Source organism: Mugil cephalus, chromosome 7 (genome assembly GCF_022458985.1).
Source record: "Mugil cephalus isolate CIBA_MC_2020 chromosome 7, CIBA_Mcephalus_1.1, whole genome shotgun sequence".
NCBI lineage: Eukaryota > Metazoa > Chordata > Actinopteri > Mugiliformes > Mugilidae > Mugil > Mugil cephalus.
In genome coordinates, this window is record NC_061776.1 from 7,338,330 (window position 1) to 7,359,692 (window position 21,363).

At 42.8% G+C, this 21,363-nt stretch overlaps 1 protein-coding gene across 14 annotated transcripts in view; it reads right to left on the bottom strand.

Moving 5' to 3' along the window:
• LOC125010610 (supervillin-like) overlaps nucleotides 1-16,351 on the bottom strand; it is a 54,280-nt gene extending 37,929 nt beyond the window's left edge. For 3 of the 14 annotated variants that reach the window (XM_047589365.1, XM_047589370.1, XM_047589362.1), the window contains exons 1-7: nucleotides 8,331-8,529; nucleotides 5,861-5,924; nucleotides 4,127-4,218; nucleotides 3,984-4,041; nucleotides 3,753-3,901; nucleotides 2,558-3,380; nucleotides 1,512-1,589 (exon numbers count right to left, since the gene is read on the bottom strand). In XM_047589365.1, the coding sequence (XP_047445321.1) occupies nucleotides 1,512-1,589; nucleotides 2,558-3,380; nucleotides 3,753-3,901; nucleotides 3,984-4,041; nucleotides 4,127-4,218; nucleotides 5,861-5,924; nucleotides 8,331-8,391 (1,325 nt within the window). In that variant the 5' untranslated portion in view covers nucleotides 8,392-8,529. Of the gene's footprint in view, nucleotides 1-1,511; nucleotides 1,590-2,557; nucleotides 3,381-3,752; nucleotides 3,902-3,983; nucleotides 4,042-4,126; nucleotides 4,219-5,860; nucleotides 5,925-8,330; nucleotides 8,530-15,818 lie in introns of those variants that run through there. The other 11 variants (XM_047589371.1, XM_047589366.1, XM_047589372.1 and 8 more) reach the window with 9 other exon arrangements.
• Between the last annotated feature and the right edge of the window lie 5,012 nt (nucleotides 16,352-21,363).

Sequence of the window (21,363 nt, forward strand, 5' to 3'; positions counted from 1 at the left end):
GAAAAAGGTCAAGTAGCAGCATGTCCTGGGTTTAAATTTGAGTCCCACTCTCTCTGATGTCTCCAAGCCAAAAAAGTAAGTAAGTAAACTATTTTCGTCTACAACCTTCTGATCCCTTGTAGCCTAAGGTTGCACTAATCTCATTGTAGTGCACTAAGCCAGATGTAATTTATGGGCTTCAGCTTTATCTGACCTGGCATGAAAAACTGTGCTCGAGATACGTGAGTGTACTCTAATACTTGTAATCATAAGCAGCTGATAAGGACAGAAAAGAAGTCAAAGCAGATTTTATATTAAAATTAATCATCTTTTGAGATATTATATTTAAAAAAACAGCCCTCAGAAAGGATCCTGTCCACATTAGAAATGATGGATAGAATTGTGACTTATTAACACTCGGGCTAAGTTATCCCTGGCCTGAATTTCACCTGTTCATTCAGCTCAAAGGCTTGACGTCTCCCTTCATCCTATCAGCCAGACAGCTATGTCACTTATCTGGGCCGCTGTCCGCTCCAAGAATACATGTATACCCCGGGGCTTAAAACTTGGCTTAAAAAAATGGCGTCAGAACCTCAGATAAAATCAAAGATCGATGCTAAAATGTTTCCTAAAATGTTTTTAACTGTAAAACCATATGAGGAGCTCTCACGGGGGAAAATGAATGTCTTATGCAACAAGGACATTGTTGTCCCTGACCTGGTATGAGATATAATTTCACGAGTGTTACCGAGGGTGGGGGTGGGAGTGGGAGTGGGTGGGTGTGAGTGGAGCCTGGCTGACAAGTGCTGAGTCAGTGGGTCTGCGACTGCCTGGGTCAGGGTCTGAAGCTGACTAATGTTGACACCCCATCAACTCTGCTTCACTAACACCACTCAACTGCTTATGAAACCCAGGCCACACACACAGACGCACAACTTTTAAAGACAACTGTAGTTGCAGGGGAAGCTCCTGTACTGTTTTTTTTACAAGAGTTGTGGATGTGTTTAGAGACTTCCTGGGATATTTTTCAGTAATTTTGTACTTATTAAGATTTTAAACAACAGAAAACAGAAAAATTCCACTTGTTCCAGAAAAAAAATAAATAATGAAAATTAGTTTAATGTTGAAAAATGTTAAATTATGGGACTAAGTTAGGAATGAAAGATTGTCAGCTGAGAAATCATTAAAACACCAAACGATTGTTAAGTAGGAAACAACTACTAATAGGGGGAATCGTTATTGAATGAAATGAGAAATGGTTATACGTTTGAGCTGCTTGTCCACCGGGAACATGTTTCTTAAAGCTTCCTCTTATTAAAGTCTGCAGCTTTCAAAATATTCAAAATATTGTCTTTTTAAGGACTTAAACACCATATTTGAGGCATTTCTAGACTTTTTATACGTAAAAATTAATTAATGAATGCAATGTAAATAAAACAAATAAGGCTGCTGCCAGCTAAAAACACATGTACCCGATGGACAGCGAGTGTTTGTTGGGGTCTTCACACTAGTGGCAGTGGAGTGGACGGTACCTTGAAGGCCAGATGAAGCCTGTGTCACTCTCTGAGTCTGTGTTGAGAGACCAGTCGCTCTTTGACAGGGCGGCCAGGCTACAAGACGATGACAGTGTTAAACCCTGAGGGATCATTTCTTTCTTTCATTAGTTTATTTATTTATTTATTTATATTTATTGTTATTTTAAGACAAGATTTATTGTCTTCAGGGTTCAAACTACTGTTAAACCTCTTGGGGCATGTAGGGAAATAAATATCCACTCCAAAAGTCAGCCCTCAAGTGTTCCCTCTTGCCCTATGACCTTTTACATGATGGGCTTCCCAAAGCACCTTTCTATGTGAAACTGGAGCAGGACGAGCATGACACAGATTGACCCAGAGTCTAGAAAGTTCCCAGCACTGGCAGCTAGCTAGCTAGCTAGCTCAGTAGCCAGTGGACAGTTCAAACTGCATAAGATTCATGAATGTAGACTTCCAGTTTAATTATTTAAATTTCTTCATAAACCCAAAACTCTGGAATAGTTTCAAGTATCACAATAACAAATAATGTAAAAACATTTGTAATATTTTGTTAAAAAATCTATTTAAACTGTAATTTTAAATAGAAAAAAACAGATAAACAGAAACATGAATAGTTTAAATTCACTGGGACTGTTCAGGTTAAGACCCTGATGCATTGTGAGCAGTCTATTGTCTGGCGCGTACAGTAAAACTACAGTAAAAAAAATACTGGAAAGTAGGCAAGAACTACTTTTTATGTACAGTATACTAGCGAGAAAATAAGTGTGTGTATAGTTCACAACACTCCCCAAGAACCAAATAACAGAAAAAGTACATTCCCAATAGTATTTTTATTTTTGATGAATATAATTTGGAATTTACTTATACCACTGCCCAGTATCAGAGTCACTAATCCCTTTGTCAAAGGTTTACGTCTTAACTTTAAATAGATTTAGTTCTCTTTAAGGTTTGTTGTTCTGTGAAAAAAAAAAAAAAAAACTCTAGCTAAAGAAATACAACCTGATTTAAAGTGTTTTATTAATTCTCTAATGAGGCGTACTTACCCCTGCCTGTTCAGGATGCTCTGGGCCTGCTGCTCGATGAATAAATCCCCAGGTGAGATGCCGTAGCGGGTGGAGGGCAGGGATGCCCGGCGGGCTGTGCGAGGGGAGCTGGGCACCGCTGCAATACTGTAGTCCCTGGTGGAGGCCGGACTCGAGTCCTGAGGGCCGGCGTCTTGGTAGTGGGGCTGCTCTTGGGATCTGGTTCTTGAAACCACCGGGCGCTCCTGAGCCCCACGTCGGTAGTTCTCCATGTTCATTGCTCGTTCCCGCTCCGAGAATCTGCTTGGTCTTTCCTGAGACGGGGGCGGGGCTTGCGTTGGCTGGGCGGGGCTCGGCGTGGTAACGGGTGCGGGATCTGGTTGAGTCCTCATGTAAACCTTGCCCACTCCGGAGCGGTACGGCACCTTGGAGTCCCGTCCTTGTGTCTCCACCTCCGGTTTGTCCCTGTCTCTGTCTCTGTCTCTGTCTCTGTCTCGCCTACCAGCCGTCTGTCTGTCGGAGACGTCTGGGTCGCGTCTGGAGCGGTAGCGAGGTGTGTAATCGGCGTCTGCCTCCTGGTCCAGGAGGATGCCATAGCGCTCTGACAGCTGGCGGCGGCGCTCGGCCTTGTAGCGGGCGATGCGTTCAGCCTTGGAGCTCAGGCTGGTGTTTTCCGTGGGGCCAGATGTGGGTGTCGAGGAGGTGGATAATGTCACTGGGTCGACGTACACCAACACTGGGTCCGGACGGCCGCTGCCGACGCCACCTTTGACGTGAGGCGTTCTGTCCGGAGACGACACCTGCTTCTGTGGAGCCTCCAGCTCGTCTCGGCTGTAGCGCCTCACTGTAGAAGATAGTGGAAACAAATATGACAACCAAGACACGACACGTTCATGCCACATAAAAGGTGCTGCAATCGTAAATGCTGCTCACATCAACCTCCAAGCCACAATTCTGACTGGAAAACATTCAAAAGCGTCATCAACGTGCAATTACATGAACAAGGAATGCTCAGAATGGTCAGTGGTCTCCATTAGGGATGTCCAGACTGATATCAGGAGTCAATCCAGTCCCATAAAGGTGCCAAAAATCCAAGAAGATGAAAAAAAGCCCTAAGATTGGATCAGGACTGGGTGTTGATCAGGACATCCCTAGCATCAATCCAACCGATCCATCCAGCATTGTGTATCTTTGCAGTGCATCACGTCATGCTTACCCATCACACAGGGCTCACAGGGGTCTGAGGCGCGGGTGTACCGAGGCGGATCCTCCTCCAGCATCCTGTTAGCCACCAAACCGCCGGGCACCAGCGCCGGTGGTGCATCACTTTCAATCCCCTCCAAGCGCCGGGCTATCCTCTCCTTTCTGTCACAAAAACAAAAGGCAGACGGTAGAAGCGTAGCGCCAGTCTAATCTGAGAGAGACTGAGAAAGTATTTAAAAAATACCTGTTCATTCCCGGATCCTTTGTGACGACTCTCTCAAAGACTTTCTTCAACTCTGAAACTAAAAGTGCGTAGTGAAATTAAAACTTTTTATTGTCAGAATTGTTTTATTTTGTATTGTTCAAGGAAACTTAAAATGGTGGTACCCTTGGGAAGGACGACCAGAAGTTTGGCATCTGTATCAGAAACGCTCTTGACCAAGGCGGTCTTTTCTTTAAAGGAGAAGTCACTCTGAAAACTGAAGCAGGAGACAAAGTCACACACCTTCTAGCAGCTTGAAGTTTAATGCATGAAGTTAATATGACCAAACGTCAGTGTCATGGTTTATGTCTGTCTTTTATTTTGTGATCACATTTTGGAGTTTCCTGTTTTATTTTGCCAAGTTTCTTAGTTTCCTGTCTGTTGTGTCTCCTTGTGGTTTGTCATGTCACTCTGTTTCCTGTTTTATTTTCTTAAGTTTTGGATTTCCTGTCTTGTGCCTCCTTGTCCCTTGATTGTTCATTGGTTTCACCCCTGTTGATTGCCCTCATGCGTCTCACCTGTGTCTTGTCATCCCTCTGCCCTCATGTGTATTTAAAGCCCTGCCTTCCCTTTGTTCCTTGTTGCGTCGTTAATGTTAGTCTCCACGCCGCATCATGTCTTTGATTCCTTTTGAGTTTTGTATTTTGCAAATACGACCCCACCTCCTTCCTACCAGACAGTCAGAATACTCTCAGTTTGAAGCCTTTCACTTCTTCCCCTCAAAAATTCTCATCTGCTTCTCTTAAGTCTTGTGAAGTCCTGGGACTAGTTTTATCTGGGGATCTCCAGTAAATTGTAAAAATCACGGAGGACGTCTGTGATCTTAATCCTGTGTGAATCTGCCATGTCTGTGATTTAAGTAAAATTTACACTGCAAATTACCAACCATAATTCTCGTAACACCGAGGTCTTCTACTAATACTACTATTTCTGGCCTTTGTCACTTAAGAATTATGAAGGAAGTCTAACAGATCAAAGTCTGGGCAGATGTTAGAACGTAAAGTCGAGATATCGCTGAACTATTCTCCCATTTAGACACGAATCAGTAAATCAAGCTTTAATGTGTTCTTCAGCAAAGATAGGTCTGATTTAAATACTGCCAGGTTGTTGGTAATTTATTCCCAAGGATATAATTTCCAAGGTAATTAAAACTGTCTCTGACACGCAGTGGAGTGCGGCGGGAAGTAGCAGAGCCACAAGTACAGAACGTAAATCTGAGTAAAACACAGCGTTTATTTATCCCACGCAAATGCACCACATAAAACACAGATGTAGGGGGTCATTTCTGAATCACAGGACGTCCCCAGGTAAAACTAATCCTGTACGAATGGGGCTTTATTCAGTAGAACATCTTCCTTCTACTCAGCTGGTTCCTCTCCGATCCTTCACCACAACACTGCCTTAACTGACTTGTCTTAAAGAGATGATGACAGGTAAAGGTGAAGCTCAGCTGGTGTCACTTCTATCGAGATCCAGCTTAAGAACTAGGTCATGAAATCCTGACTCTTGTCCAAGAGGAAACTGACTCTAATACTCGAACGCTGAAACCCCCCCGGAGGAAAGACAGTAAACTAATGCAGGACCGGGGAATGTACACAGAAGAAGGTATTACGGCTCTAATGCCGTGTGAATGAAAAAAGTGCCTTAGCAGCATAAGCTGTTCCAGGCATCTCCAGCTTTAAGCCCTTTACTAAGCATAAGCTAAAGCGCTCAAGTAAATCTATATGCTTACTTATGTGTATTGTGATGACAGAGCAGAATGAGAGGAACGTAAACGGCACATGTCATGTCTGAAGCTCCAGTTTGTGTCGAGTGAGATTTAAGCTTTTTATTAATATCCATGAAAACAAAAAACTCACCTTAAGGCTTCTGTTGGCAATGACACTGAGTTGCAAAGTTTGGTGGGAGGTTTGGATCCAAATCCTGAGAAGAGAATCAAGATTCAGTCCAACTTGATAATAATACAACCTTTGATTTCAATGATAAGTGTATGGGTGCCGACATGTCAACTGATCAGAAAACAGTTCTAACTCATCGTGAACCAGACATGGGCCTTCTGAGGGCGTCCTGTGATCAGACTCAATCAGTTTGGGATCTGGAGATTCTTTGGTCGGCAACAATATTTAGTTGGTACTATAGACGGCAGTAAAGGCGTACGCCATGACAGCTCCTCAAAGGTGAAACCAAATCAACTAGGCCTCCCCCTGGTGGCTGGCTGAATCTCCACCTCCTCCTTGTTAGTGGATGAGACTTAGGCTACATATACTATGTTGCCAAATAATTGAATTCAGATGTTCCAATCACTTGGAAAATCAAGCAACTACACTTTAATAAATATTTGTGAAAGAAATGGTGGCTCTCAGGAGCTCAGTGAATTCCAGCGTAGCACTGTGATAGGATGTGCAACAAGTTTAGTTGTGAAATTTCCTCGCTACTAAATATTTCATAGTCAGCTGTCAGTGGTATCATAACATTATAACACATAGTGCATCAACAACTTTCTGCAGAGGCAGACTTCCAAACTTCATGTGGCATTCAGATTAGCTCAATATATTGAATGGGGAGCAGTCCTAAATGCACATGGGCACTCCTTTTCAGGATTTGTGCTGTAAGCTGTGCCAACCAAAGATTGGTTTTGTAAGATTTTAAGTGAATTAATGTAATTAGCTAGCTAGTTAAAACAACAGTCCAACCCTTTTCCACCCAGTCCAAGCTCTAGGGGCAAAAAAAAAAGTTGGCAATTGGTAATTAGCACTTGATAATTTAATTCAAGCTCAGATCACCGAAATAAAACCTCAATCGTTTTATCATGGATACTCCTATGTCCTTTAAAAGTCACCACAGTACTTAAACTCATTAAACAAGCCTGCCTTTAATGATGAAACCCCACACGGTGAATTTAATTTTGAAAAACCTTTTACACCCATTAGAAAGCATAGTTCCTAGCATATTTTTAAAAATTGTAAAGCAACTTTAAATCCTTTTTTTTGTTTTTCCCGATCGGTAAATCAAAATCTGGCACTCTTATGTGATGTTGACATTAAAATACTGTTGTACTAAATAGTTATAGTGGAGAAGCTTCTGCTCTTCTCTCACAGTAAACACCCAACAATCCGCAGTTTGGTTCTCACAGGAAATTTCTAACCTCGAATCTGAGTCACCTGCCAAAAAAAAAAAAAAGACCTTGAGAAAGTTCCCATCCAGTTCGCTCCCAGCTGATCGCTGACCCTCTCACTCTCACGTCACGGCAACAGCAGCCCTGTTGTAAAGTTGTATCCCAGTATAGGAGACGGATCATGTTCCCGCTCCAGACGCCTGCAGAACACCTGATTTATTTTGGCCTCCGTCGGGCTGTGTGGCAACACTTCTTGCAGCGGGGCAGAAAGATGTGCTAATAGAAAAAAAGTCCCAGCAACTTAAGCTGTTTTGGCCTCAGAGTGACAAACATCTAGGTTGGACATCATCAGTTTATAAAAGCTGATGCACAAACGCATCAATCTGCTTTTCTTGGGATATTACTTCACTATTGATGCTGGATTAACTAATGACTCTATTCTCACATGCCGTCACAGAATGCAGCAACCTTTTGCTGTCATTTCCTCTCAAATCCACAAATATCTTCACAGCGCACAGGCATCTTGCGGAGATGTACGCGCACATATCTGCCCGTTTATTCATCCATCTGTAACTTCCTTTCTGGTGGAAAGCCCCAGGCACCGATGCCAGTCGGCTTTCCCTGGATACGCCTGCAGGCTGTCAACACAACAAGCGTCCCAAGCCTCAAGACTGGCAGAGCCAGAGAGCAGCTTAGGCTGCTGACAGTCGCAAAGTGAGCGTGGTGAGGAGAGGGATTTTCTAAAAATATTCAGAGGTGCAAAATAGACTCCACCGAGCGAACCGGGCTTTTGCTTTCCGCACAATCTGTGTTCAACATGATCAGCGCTTCTGCAGTTGTGATGTTTTTATGGATTTGTAAGAAAAAAAGGGGAACAAAATGTTGTACCACACAGCAGCACCCACCTGTTGGAGTATTAACACCATTCATCCTTTGTAATGATAAAAAACTAATTTAAAACTATCTGCACCTGTTCGTAAGATGCAACAAAGGATTAGACCGCGATGACTGACTCTCACACGCCTGATTTCTTTCCATCCGACAAAGCAAACAGAAGCAAAAATCAACAACTTCAGCTCCACCCTTCCCCTTCAGTTCTTAGGAGATAAATTTCACTTCACTTCCAAGCTAGCTGACACAGTTAAGTGTGTGTAAGTGGGGTTTGAAAGTCATCCCGAATCCAAATCAATCCTTTCCTCTTCCACAGGCCTTACCTTGGCCACAGGGCTGCACATGGTTCACATGGTAACTAGAAATCCATGGGTTTCGAAACATATTTAGGGAGGAGGACAGACAGATGCCCTGCGGCTAGACTCCCCTCCGGTCACGGTGGTGATGGTGAAGGTGGTGGTGGTGGTGACGGTGGTGGTGGTGGTGACGGTGGCAGACAGCAGGAGTGGCAGCGGTGGAAATGAGGAGCAAATAGGCAGCGACACAACCGCACAAACACACGCACACGCACACAGCAACAGCAGAGCGACTTCCACAAAGCAAACTGCAGCCTGCACAGACTGGCACTACGTACAGTATGTGTGTGTTGGTGTGTATGTGAATGTGTGTGTGTCTGTGCATGCAAGGGAGCTGAGAGAGAGAGACAGCGCAGCAGGGCGCTAAAGCAGCTCAGAGCCCTAATCAGATTACAGGCAGAAATTAGCCTTGATGATAAAAAACCCTGGAACAGGATTGGAGGAAGGTGCCAGCCGGGCTGCAGGGGGTGGTTCTGGGTCCAGGGGCAACAGGGATGGCGGCTTAGCACATGCACACAGCGTCGGGCACGCTCCTGCAAACAAGTCCGGGGTGGGATGACGCCTCCATGAAATAAATATTACACGAATGTTACCATCAAGCTGTCAGATGGTTTTTGTTGGACTCGTCCACACTAATTTTTTATTTATTTATTTTTTTAATGCAGTTGGAGTCAAACCGATCATAAAACACGATGACGGACAGCTCAGCCTCGATGCTGCCTCCGTCCGTGTGAAAGACGACACCATCAGTAACGATATTCGTAGCGTTCTGTGGTTTTTATCCAAATAATTGCCTCTTAAATTCATTATGTAAAGTTCATATTTTGGCCACATTAAAATTCTGATGTTTTCAGGATGGTAATAACTTTGAGATTAAAGCTGCTTTCTCAATTTTTAAATTATTGGTGAGGAACTTGGGCTTTTATTTGGAACGTACACCCGATCAGCCACAACATTATGACCACTGACAGGAGAAGTAAATAACATTGAATCTAGTGACAATTCAATGTTCTGCTGAGAAACTTTTGGACCTGCCATTCATGTGGATGTTACTTAGACATGTAGCACCCACCTAGACCAGACCAGACCAGACCCCCCCCACCCCATAGCAATGACCCCAGCAAGATGCAACCTGACACAGACACACAAAACCGGTTTGTGAATAACTTAAAAAAAAACATGAACAACAGCACATGGTGTTGACCTGTCGTCCAAATTCACTAGATCCCAAAGTGATCGAGTATCTGTGGGATGATCCACGGAGGGAGGCCCCTCCCCTCAACCCACAGGACCCCCCCCAATCAGAAGGCGAGTCTCAGCTGTTAATGTCAAGAAACACTGGCCTCAAGGTGTGAATGGGGGTGAAGCTTTTTAGTGGCCGATGGTGTCTCAGTTCAGAGAGGGAGGGGTTTGACAATATGGCTTCCTTCACCTCTTTTTCACACGGTCTGTCTTCTGAAAAACTCACTTGGACGAGCGATGAAAAGTTTTTTTTAAAGATAAACACACACACTCTCTGCTAAAAGTCCTGGCTCGAACTTCGAAGTGCAGCAAGCGCAGACAGACTCGTCTACGGGGGGGACGAACGGCACTGACGCAAAACGACGCAGCATCATCATCATCGTACGAGACGAGAGAAGAAGAACGACAGCGGGGATCTAGTGTCCACAAGGACACGACGCGAACCGGAGCTGTGCAAACTGACCGCTTAGTGAAATAATGCACCCAAACATGGATGACTTCCTCAGAATTGGGACTGATTGTATCACTTATTATCACAATGTGAGGCTCTGCAGAAAAGAGGCACAACTGCAATAAATGATCTCGGTCTTTTCGTTGTCAAGGTTAAAAAGTCTCTGCAGCTCCTGGAGAAAACAGCCTCGAAGGGCGTCTGACCTCCTCCCTCCCACAGTTTATTTATGGCGGATAGTCCGGTCTGGAGTCGCTCCATTGGGAACTGATTATGAAAAGACAACAACAATGCAACAACAAAATGCCTCTGGTTGGTTAAAGGCTTATCCAGTTACGTGCAGTTTATTTATTTTTTTTATATGAAGACAGAAAACACTTTGAAAGATAGTGACCTCATAGAAACCTCTACTCCGGCCACACGCTTTTGGACTCCGTCTCGTTCGCTCGCACGCTCCCTCGGCTCCTCCGTGTGATGCTTTTTCTCACCCTTTCACACACAAACTGCCCCCCCCCCCCCCCCCTCACCACCACCACCGCCACCACCACCACCACCACCTTCCCCGCTCTGCTCCCTGTAGACGCCCCTAATAAGGCAACATGTGTTGTGAGTGGCTGCCTCGGAGAGTGGTCATCCTGTCAGCCTGCAGGCCTGTGTTTATCACGGGGGACCGTCTCCTGCTCGCTGCTCTGCTTTGTTTTCTTTCCTTTCTCCGCTCATTTCCACCACATTTGTCCGTCTCCTCCTCACCCCTCACCCCCCTCCCCTCCCGCTCATTCCTGTCAACTCCCTCTTATTCCTCACCCTTCGTCCTCTTCTTCTCTTTCACGCATCCCTCTGTGTTTCATTATTTCTCTTGCTATCTCACCCTCCGTCTCGCCGTGCAAATGTGTAATTTCGAAACAGGCCGCGCGTCATTCATGCAGCTTTTCTTAGAAGTAAACCACACTGGTGCAAAACATAATAGCCTTCCAAGTAACTAAATTGAGATGGTGGAGTTGATGACAACATGGGAAGTCGTCTCCCGACCAGATCACAAGTTTGAGACGTGATTTGTTTTTAATTTTAGTGTGGGGTTCAGTGAAACACACTTGGGATGTTTGAGCCGCTGAGCGTTTCCTCTTTTCATACTATACGAATGCCCATAACATTGATTATCTTGCATATTCACATACAAATATTGGATATTTTCTTTTCTTTACCTTTCAAATGTAGCTGCACTGCCAAGTATCTGTACTTAAATCATAACTGAAATGCCTGCCACCCAGTTTTGCCGCCACTTCCCCTCAGTCCGTCCGTTTGGGTCAAAGACAAATTGAGAAACTTCGCTGGTCGATTTCATGTCACAGCACGGGATGTACGGGATCCGCTCAGCAACACTTCAATAAAACTCAACACCCAGGTCATCGTGTAAACACGAAAGGCCAAGTGTCTCTGTGAGTCAACATCAAAGCATCTCTCTGTTAATCAGCCGTGAGCTCGGGCAGCTCAGCGGGCACACTGGACATGCAGGGTTTCGGCTAAGTTTGGAGTTTCGGTTTGTTTCAGTCTGTTTCCAAACGAGCTCGGCTTTACTGAGCTCAATGCTTCGTGTCACGGCCTCATCACGAGAGACCTGAGCCGAGCGCAGACTTCAGCTTTAGCCTCCCGACCTAAAGACGTGATTTTAAGCGAGAATAGGAACCTTAATTTAGAAACAGTGTGAGCCTGACGAAGCAGGTCTAGAGTTACGAACTGTTCCCTTCAAAATAAAACTAAGATCGAAAGGTTAAGCAGGGGAAAGGAAACGCAAAGACGGATTGTGTTGTTATGTTAAATAATGTCTCGGGCTGCAACATTACATCATGATGTAAACAGACTGTGCAATGAGCATCTTAAAGGAAAAGGTCTGCGGACTGAGGGTTCTGTCTGATTGCTGGTTGGTGTTCAGTGTCTGCGCGTCAAATCTGTCGTTTTTCAGGCGAGAATTTAACAAAGACTCTCTAGAGAAGATGCTAATTTGCTAAAAACTGCGTGTGCAAAATCAGAAGCCGTGCACGGTTAACGATGTGTTTCCGCCTCTCGGCTGCTTCCTTTCTGTCAGAGGGTAGTTCAACCGAGCGAAGGAGAAGTGAGGAGGAGTAAGGAGCGAAGAAAACACACCTCCACCCACCAACGTAGGTGACGCCAAAGAAAACCACACTGAAATCCTTGAAAATGCCACTTTAGTTAAATGCTTTTACATGGAAACCTTTGCTCCTCTCACTATTTTTAGCAGCTTCTGGTGGTTAACAGTCGGGTTTTATTAGATAAATAAACTCTATAAGTTCCAAAAAGAGAACAGTGAAGTAAAGTGGTTTATACTAGTATCTAAGTAGCAGCTCAGAGACGGACCTGCCTTTATTAGGATACATTTTCTCTGTTTAACTTAACTTATGCACACATGTGCTGAGGAAGCACATGGTCCACACACGCACACACACACACAGTGATACACAGGTCAAACGAGAAGCTTCTTCCTCCCTCCTTCCTTCAAACATTTACTCTGGCATTCCCCCCCTTTTAGATCCAGGTCTGCGTTCCTTTCTGCTGCCTAGCGTCAACTCTGCCTGACGTCCAGCGCAGAAATCTGCCCGCTCTGCTCTTATATGGATATCGATGAGCGCAGAGGCCGGAGCCGAGGAGGAGAGACACTCGACAACTCTTAAGACACACCAGGAGAGAGAGGGAGAGGGAGGACAAGGAACGAGAGACAGAGCGATAGAAAAGGAAGAAACAGGAAGAGGATGATTTCATGCCAGGAATTTTATTTGGCTGTCCTTTCTTAAAGGTACATCTTCACGCGTTACGTAACGTAAGGAGGTGGTTTGAGGAAACCCGTGGCCGGACAAGCTTCATGTCTTAGTGGTTTGTGAGCAAACAGCAATGTAAATTCTGCAACATCAACAAACATCAAATTATAGACTAGGGGTGGGTATTGGGAAGGACTTCACGATTCGATACGTGTCACGATACGATACATTATTGCGATATTATGATATTGCGATATATTGCAATAGTCTACTTTTTAGAAATGTTAAATGCAGCTTAAAATACATGTTGCATGTATGTGATAATTTATTTGAAAAAAAAAACAATATTAATGATCAATCTGAAGGTGGAGATGAGGAAGTTGTTCAAGATTGGCCCAAAAGAAGACTTTTTTTAAAAAAAATCGATATTGTATCGGAAGAAAAAATATCGATATTTTTTTCCATCACTGTTATAGACCATGTTACAGTGCGGACCTGAACCCTCTGATGCATTCAGATACACAACTACTAGCAGGAAAAATGCCAACTGGCCAAAGCTACCTGGACATACTTCAACCGACTCATTAAAGCTGAATTATCATTTGCAGCATGTAAAAGTGAGATTCCCAGGTCCTGTTCAGACGTGCATTAACATCCGTCCTGGGGAATCAGATCTGACCACATCATCGCTGACCACATTTGGAGGTGGTCTAGGTCGCATTTGTCTGCATTCCTTTGGTAGTGTGAACACACAGTGAGTCCTGGGTCACATTAAAGACCACCTACTCATCTGTGCCGCTCTTGCGTCAGCAGATTTTTGCCTTATTCATTCAGAAAAAAACACATACAACCACTATATAACTGAAAGAATGAAAAAGAAAAAGCACGAAATTGAGATGTTTTCTGTCATTGTAGCTGAAAAATAAATTAATCTAATCAAGAACTAACTAATTAAGTGACTGAATATGAGTGTAGTGTGTGTGTGAATCTGAGTTTTGTGCAGGTCTCTCGAATAACGTGAGTGCGGACATCAATGAAGTCGTGATACGCATAAAAAAAAAACGCATGTTCGTGGTTCTGAAACAGCAGTAAAGCTCCATTTGCAAACGTCTAGGATTGTCTGGGACGGATGTTAAGGTCTGAAAACACGAGGTGTAACCGAAAATAAAAGTTACGGACTTGCCTGAGTTTCACCACTCATCCAAGATGCTTTGTAGGTGTTTCACCTGCAGATGGTGCCTACTTGAAACGGACATGACTAGAGTCTTCTCCTTGCATATTATATTAAACCACCTTAACGTCGAGAGTGTTACATTCCTGGTACTTAAAATCAAGAAATTTTCAAGAGGAAGCTGTTTGATTTTAGTCGTGTTGCTTTTATTGTTTTAATGTTTTTAATAGTTTGTTGTATGTCTTATGTTCTTATTCTACCCATGTACAGCACTTTGTTTGGGCTGTTACTGTTTTTAAAGTGCTCTATAAATAAAGTTGAGTTGAGTTTTGTTGTATTTAAACTAATCATAGCCAGAAAGCTCTATTTGCTGCAAGCCCGTTTGCAGATCTTGCAGAATTAATCTAAAAGTACCATTAAATTATGCAAAAACACGACGGAAATCAAAATATTTTTAATTATCTATGATGCATACGTATCCATGAACATCTCTGACTGAAGGACTAACTAATTTAATGAGGTAGGCTGGCAGAATCCGGTGCAGGGGTCTATGTCCTCTGACTTACAAAGTGCTGACAGTAGCATTAGACAGGGAGCATCGTCTGTGTGCCATCTTATAAGACAACTGTTGCATAACTAACAGATCTCATACATAATACAAACAAAGGAGAGGGAGACAAATGTTTGGAGCACAAATTATCAAATTCTTGCTAGAAGACTCATGAGCTGGAATTTCTGTTCTTGGTAAATCAGGAGGTTCTTTGTCCCAAAATCCATCAGACTGTAACAACGCCACTATTTAAACGTGAAAATCCTCTCTTGTAAAAATTGTAAAATATAAACATGTCAACTGTACATAGTTTTGAACCACCACGCATTAACACAGTCTTATACATATTACCAGTCTTCCTTTTCCTTTTGCACTTCTCTTACTGCTGCTATTACTTATGCTGCTCTCTGTGTATGTTTATACCAGGCACTCGAATTTCCCCCAGGGGACGAATAAAGCATTTTTCTATTCTATTCTTCAATACTACCATAAAAAAAATGAGACAACCTCAATATTTGCTAAGATTGAAACATATCTGAGGGGTATTATGGCTTAAACTAAATTTATAGATATCTGTCAGTCTGTATTTTCATATGTGGATGCAGAGAGTCCAGTGGCTGCGGGTCAAGCACGCAGCCAGCCAGTAAACCTGTCAGTTCGTTTTGACGGCTGCAACAGGTGCAGAGAAGCGGGCGACTGCTTTACGGCATCACACCACACGTCCCTCCCTGCCGCTCTCTGTCTGTCCCCACGCACGCTATAAAAACAAAACTGTGGCGAAATGACGCCTGGAACGAAACACCGGTCAGGCGCATACCACGTCAGATCAGCTGCACAAGCATACAGTATCAGCAAACAGCCACGATCTGGAGCCTGTAACGCAGATACTCGTGTGGTTACATGAGACTTGACCGCAAAGCAACAAGGACCGAGGCGCTACGTTGAGTCCTCGAGGTGGGAGACATTTAAACTTGACACTGGGCCAAATGCGGCTCAAAAATACTGTCAAATTTTGGTAAACGCGTTGGCAAATGACGTGATTCTGTTTTTGCCAGGCAGACTGTTTGAAAAACATTGCAAAACTATAAAACTTGGAGCTAATTTGACAGCTTGGTCAGTTTAGTTAAATGACTTCACACAAGTTTATTAAATCTTGTTATATCTCGTGGACGTAAACAAGCCAAATAACACAAAAGTAGTTTCATCTGCTGCTCAGATTGCGTGTGAAGCTCACACATTTCACAGAATCTGCAAATGGAAAAATCATACTTACACTTAAGCTCCACGAACGTTTAACAGGTGAAATCCATTTATCCTCGCGTGGAGACGTGAAACCAAAAAGAATCCCTTACTTCCTTATTCAGAGCGAAGCTGATGCTGAGGAGGCAGGAGGTGCAGGTGTGAGCAGGTAAAACCCAAACGGAGGATCCTAAAAGTCAAAGCAGGTCCAACCTCAGCAGCCGACAAATATAGCCTGGTGCTTTCCCTCCAGCTCTGCTGCGCTGGGCCAAATAAATCAGTCCGGGAAACGGCCAGGCGGAAGAAAGGGAAGAAGGGAGAGGGGCCGAGAAGGAGTGGGGTATGCAGGAGAGGGGTGAAGGAGAGAGACAAGGGCTGAGGTAAAAAGAGAGATGAGGAAAAAGTGCACTGAAGAGGTGCTCCTACAGAAATCGGTGCTTCAGGCTATCCCAAAGAAACGAAGACAGCGGTTCATCCATCCTTGTGAACTTGGGTTTGAGATCTTGGACTGACGAGAGTTTAGACTGACTGTAAGGAAGGCTTTCAGATGGTTTGAGGAGTGCGGGGCCAAAACCGGTGTGGTAACCTCATCCCGCAGCAACCATGTATGGGCTGAAGAGAGCGGCCCTCGACGGAGGGGCATCTGCCATAAATAGCCAGGAAGCGACGGGCTTCCAACGCCGGGGGGATCGAATCAGCTGTTAAAACTACAATCCAGCAGCAGCAGAGAGCGAGCCAAGCTCTGCATGGGATTCTGCACCACAACACCGGGGTCACGCAGTGCAGAGACCAACCTTGATTTTTTGGCTCCAGTCGCTAATTTCAGTTAACGGCCTCACGTTTCACAGAACATTTTGAGATTTTTTTTTTGACTTATGCTTTATCAGATCTAAAGTTAAGGAGAAACTTGAGCCTATATGTGCACTCACATGCAATGAATTATGACCATAACGCACTTATTAGATATACAAAACAGGATGTCTTCTCCCATGTTGAGTCGTCCACCTACACAAACACAAATGCACATATATTCACGCAAGCAGCTGTGCAGGGTGAAGGTAAATTTGCGACTTAAACCCAGGAAATCGCACAACATTTAGGTCGCTGCAGTTAAAAGTTCTTTCAAGAATTGGGAGATAGAAGGATAACTACAAGGGCATTGTAAGCAGCATTAATATAAGCTATTTATAGACTAAGGTGTCAGTTCAGACTTCCATTTATGTCAGCATATCGAGCTGATTTAAGCTTTAACATAACAGGTCGCCCGGTGAAAAAGGAGTAGGTCGGTTTCAGTTATTGGTTCCCATTTCTGTTCAACTGGTGTTTGTCTCCATCTTGTGGTGTAACACGGCAATAGGAGGACACCTCTGTTCAACTAATGGTTTTATATAGAAAGTATGACACCGATTAAAAGACGATTAAGTTAACGTACCTGATGCATTTTAGCATTTCCGCTCCCTGTAGTACAGACTGAGGGCAAAACCAGCTGTCCTAAGAGTGCATACATTGAAATACACTTCTTGTACCTTAGTTAACTTAGTTCTAGACCTTTTTTAACACAGTTTTCTTTACATTTTCACCTCCCCGGCCACTTTCGGGGGTTATGAAACGCAGTCTGGTTGAAGAGTGGACAAGGAGGAGGAGGAGGAGGAGGAGGAGGACAACTGTAGCATTAACGGATTTACTTATTCCCTCAGCGACAGAGCCGTGCAGCCTTGACAGGTGCAGAGTAGTGACAGATACAGGGTTTACTTAGCGAGGACGGACTCCGAGACAAAGGCAGCTGTGATGGAGTGACAGCTGAAGGTGGATGGAGAACAGTGGAAGGCTGTTTTAGTCTGAGAGCGTCACGTATCCAGTCTGAAAAATGGATTACTATACAGGGTCAACAATTGGTGTATGTGATCCCTTTGGTATTTCCTTCTTATAAAACATGAGCTGATCTTCATCTAAGTCAAAAGTATGGGTGAATATAATTCATTTAAGCCAGTAAGACACTAGTAATTAACCTCATTTTCGTTACCTCAACCAAGTGTTTGAATGAATTGGATTCTTCTTTTCAGATGTGCCTCTGCTCAGTCATAGTCTTGGCAAACGTCTCTCTGGAGGTAATTTGATTGAGTAAAGCTCTGGGCCAGTCCAAAAGTTAGATTATCTATGTCTGAGGCAATTATGCAATAGATTTTCTGCTAGATTTGTTGTCATTGTCCTCCATTGTCCTCAGGTGGCAGCCATTCTGGCATCATCCTACAAGATATCTTGATAAATGTATTTTCTCCTTGTTCTCCCCCAAAAGCATTTTCAACCTTAGTTTTCACCAGTCACCAACAAAACATTTTCTCAGCAGAGTTGGTAGTTGTCTCCATTTAACTGAAGATAACAATACAGTCATTCAATTTCTTTAAGTAAAAATAGCTGTAACCTACACATCCAATGTTTTAATAGACCAGACTCAAGGTTTGTTGACAGTTGACCATTTAGTATGAACAATTAATATTTATGTCAAATAGTTTTTTTGTCTTAATTGTGGTTTAGATGAAGATCTCGCTATATTTGCAGCCATTTATTGGAAATGTGTGCAATTGTGATTATTATACTGTATTATTGTAATGTTTATTTTGTCTGTAGCTAGTTACTTAACAGACACCCTTTAGTCTATTAATAATATATAACGTGTATTTTATTATTTTTTTATATTATTGACATTCACTTGAGGGAGAGCTCATCAAATTATGAATGGCCATTTTGAAGGTTAGCATAAAAGACAACTAGCTTAGCTTACTTTCAGTTACCCTTTGGTTATTAAGAAGAAACATTTGCAGTTAGCAACAAAAATGAGACATCAACAATTAGATGAAATCTTGTGTATGTACGTCTATTAACAGTTTCTATTTGGGAGCTAACTGTTAGCTAAAGTAGCCTATCGCGCTAACTAGCTAACAGTTGGTGTGACGGTAAGAAAAACATGGAAAAATAACTATTTAACGGTTTAAAATGTATAACTAGGCTATAAAAATACGTATTTACATATATATTATCCACATAGGTTTTTAAATTCTGGTGGCCTGGGAGCACCAACCAATAATTATTACACTATTACATAGACAACTGCAGCTAGCGGACATCCAGGGCTAATACAGCGATTTTGGCTAGCTAATAAAAGATGTAATAATATAATAATAATAATCACCTTGCCTATTATTCTTTCAGTGCTAACTTTCTAATTATTGTTAATTAACTTGTATGTGAGCAGGGGGTGTTTGCGAGTTATTTAATCAGTTAAATAATCGTACATTTATCAAATGAGGCCGGGATGAATTAGCTCTTATCTTATAAATAAGCTGCTGGTCTGCAGTGATTAGTACCTATTGAAAGAAGTCCAGGGGAAATGTCAGATGAGGATGGTCTGATCATCAGGAGGATGCGTGGCTCACCTGGGAAACTGGATGCACAGTCAGAGGAAGGTAAGCCAGCAGAGGCAGCAGTGTGATGTTTTGGTGCAGTATTCTGCTGGAAAAAGCCTGTGCCCTGCCATTCATATGGATGATGCTCTGACGTATACCAACACTCTCAGCATTGCTGCAAACGCCTGCACCCTTGCATGGAAACAGAAAGCTTTATTGTCATTGTGCCAAATAGTATAACAAAATTTGCATGTGCAACACCAAAAAGACACCGATACACACTCCCACACCCAATCATTCCATCTACAAAGTTAAAAGACCACATAGATACACATCAAACCAAAGTACTCTGCAGAAAACTCATATTGCACATAGAAATATCAATTACAATATTGCCTACAAGGTCATTTTTTGCAGCAGTTCTCTGAAGACAGTGGACTCTTTCCACAGGATAATGACATAAAGCAATAATAATAATAATAGTTTGAGAAGAGCAGCAACGTGTTCAAGATGTTGACTCTGCCTCCAGATCAAAATGGATTGCAGTTCAGTCCTGGACGCCTCACCTTGAAACTTGAAGGACTTAATGTATCTGCTGCAAACGCCCAATGCCTTGATGAATCAGGGCTGTTTTGAAAGTAAAACAGTGACCTACACAATTTAAGGCGGGTCATTTAATGGCAACCTCAACCCACCTGCTGTCTGTAACATCCGCCTCATATTCCCATGAACTGAAAAACACTATTGGGCCCTGAGGAAAGACTGGTTACCTTTGTGGAAATCAGTAGGAGTAAGAATTTTGAAGAGGATGGATGCCCTCCAGGCCTCAGTGAAGATGCTGGGAGGTTTTTATAAGGTTCAGCTCAAGTATTGTCTTCATCAACGCTTTGATCCAGCAAGTGTGAAAACAACCAGGCACACAAAAGATGTGGACATGCACTTAACATTCCTCAAAGAAGGGACGTCTTTTAGCATCTTCGCTTTGAGTATTGGCTTCAGAGTGGAGAGAGAGACAGAGGAAGTGATGCATTCCTAAAATATTTCCCACGTGGATGCGCAACACTACACAAAACGGCAAATGAATCACAGACACACTTTTCATGCAGAGAGTTTATTTATGAATCAGACTGCAGTATCATACAACAGTAGCACAATCATATGACTATGGATTATGCTCGTAATTATAGATACAAAGATAAAGGCATGTCTCAAAGGAAAAATGAATGAGTTCTCTTCTGATTTACTCTAAAAATAGCTTTTAAATACTTGGCATAGTTTTGTAAATTAAATTATGAAACAGAACGTTTTGCCCACTGGTTTTACTATTGGAGTACCAAATGCAAATATACTTTATGAAAAACATTTTTTTTCTTCCTCTCTCTTGCATGTCATGCAAGGAAGAAAAAAAAATGTCAGTGAGTACAAAAAGCACTTAAATCTCATATGAAAATAGAAAATATTACAAGTGTGCATAATTACTTCACGTTGCACATAACCTGCAGTACAAAAGGTCAAATGACACTATGTTCAAGTGTACCTGACATGCCAATTATTAGGGGCGAGGGGGGCGTATGTACTGAAATAGCTATTTAAATGTCGTCAGGGGCAGTTTACACACAAGACTTGAGTCAGTCTTTGAAATGAACAGAAAATTAGATGTTAGTATTTATGGGCGTGCCAGCTTGTCCTCCCTGTGATGCTGACTATGGGCTCGTCTTGAAAACACTGAATCCCATCTTGCACTTTTAATAATTATGCTTTTTTTTTTGTATTATTTGAAGGTCACAGTTTTTGATTCAATGTTCCTACAGATAAACGACACGAAGAGCAGAAACTATCCACAATGCTACTGCGCCTCTCCAGCCAGAGGGATGGCAGAACGTTTAAGTTGTAAAAACCTAAGGTATGAAACAGTGCTTAGTACGTTAATATTTGGCATTTCCTGGAGTACTGTAACGTAACACACACATAATAAGGCGACATGATTCTCCAAAAATGTACAAGAAATGTTCGAAATACCACGACAAGTTTCTGCGTTGATAAATGCTACAACTGTAAAAATGCTACATAACATTTACGTAATACTTGAGGAATGATTAAACAGCGATGAATCCCTACAGATCTGTTTTCTATACCAATGCAACAATGCTGTTAAAAACACATACCTGCAAAATC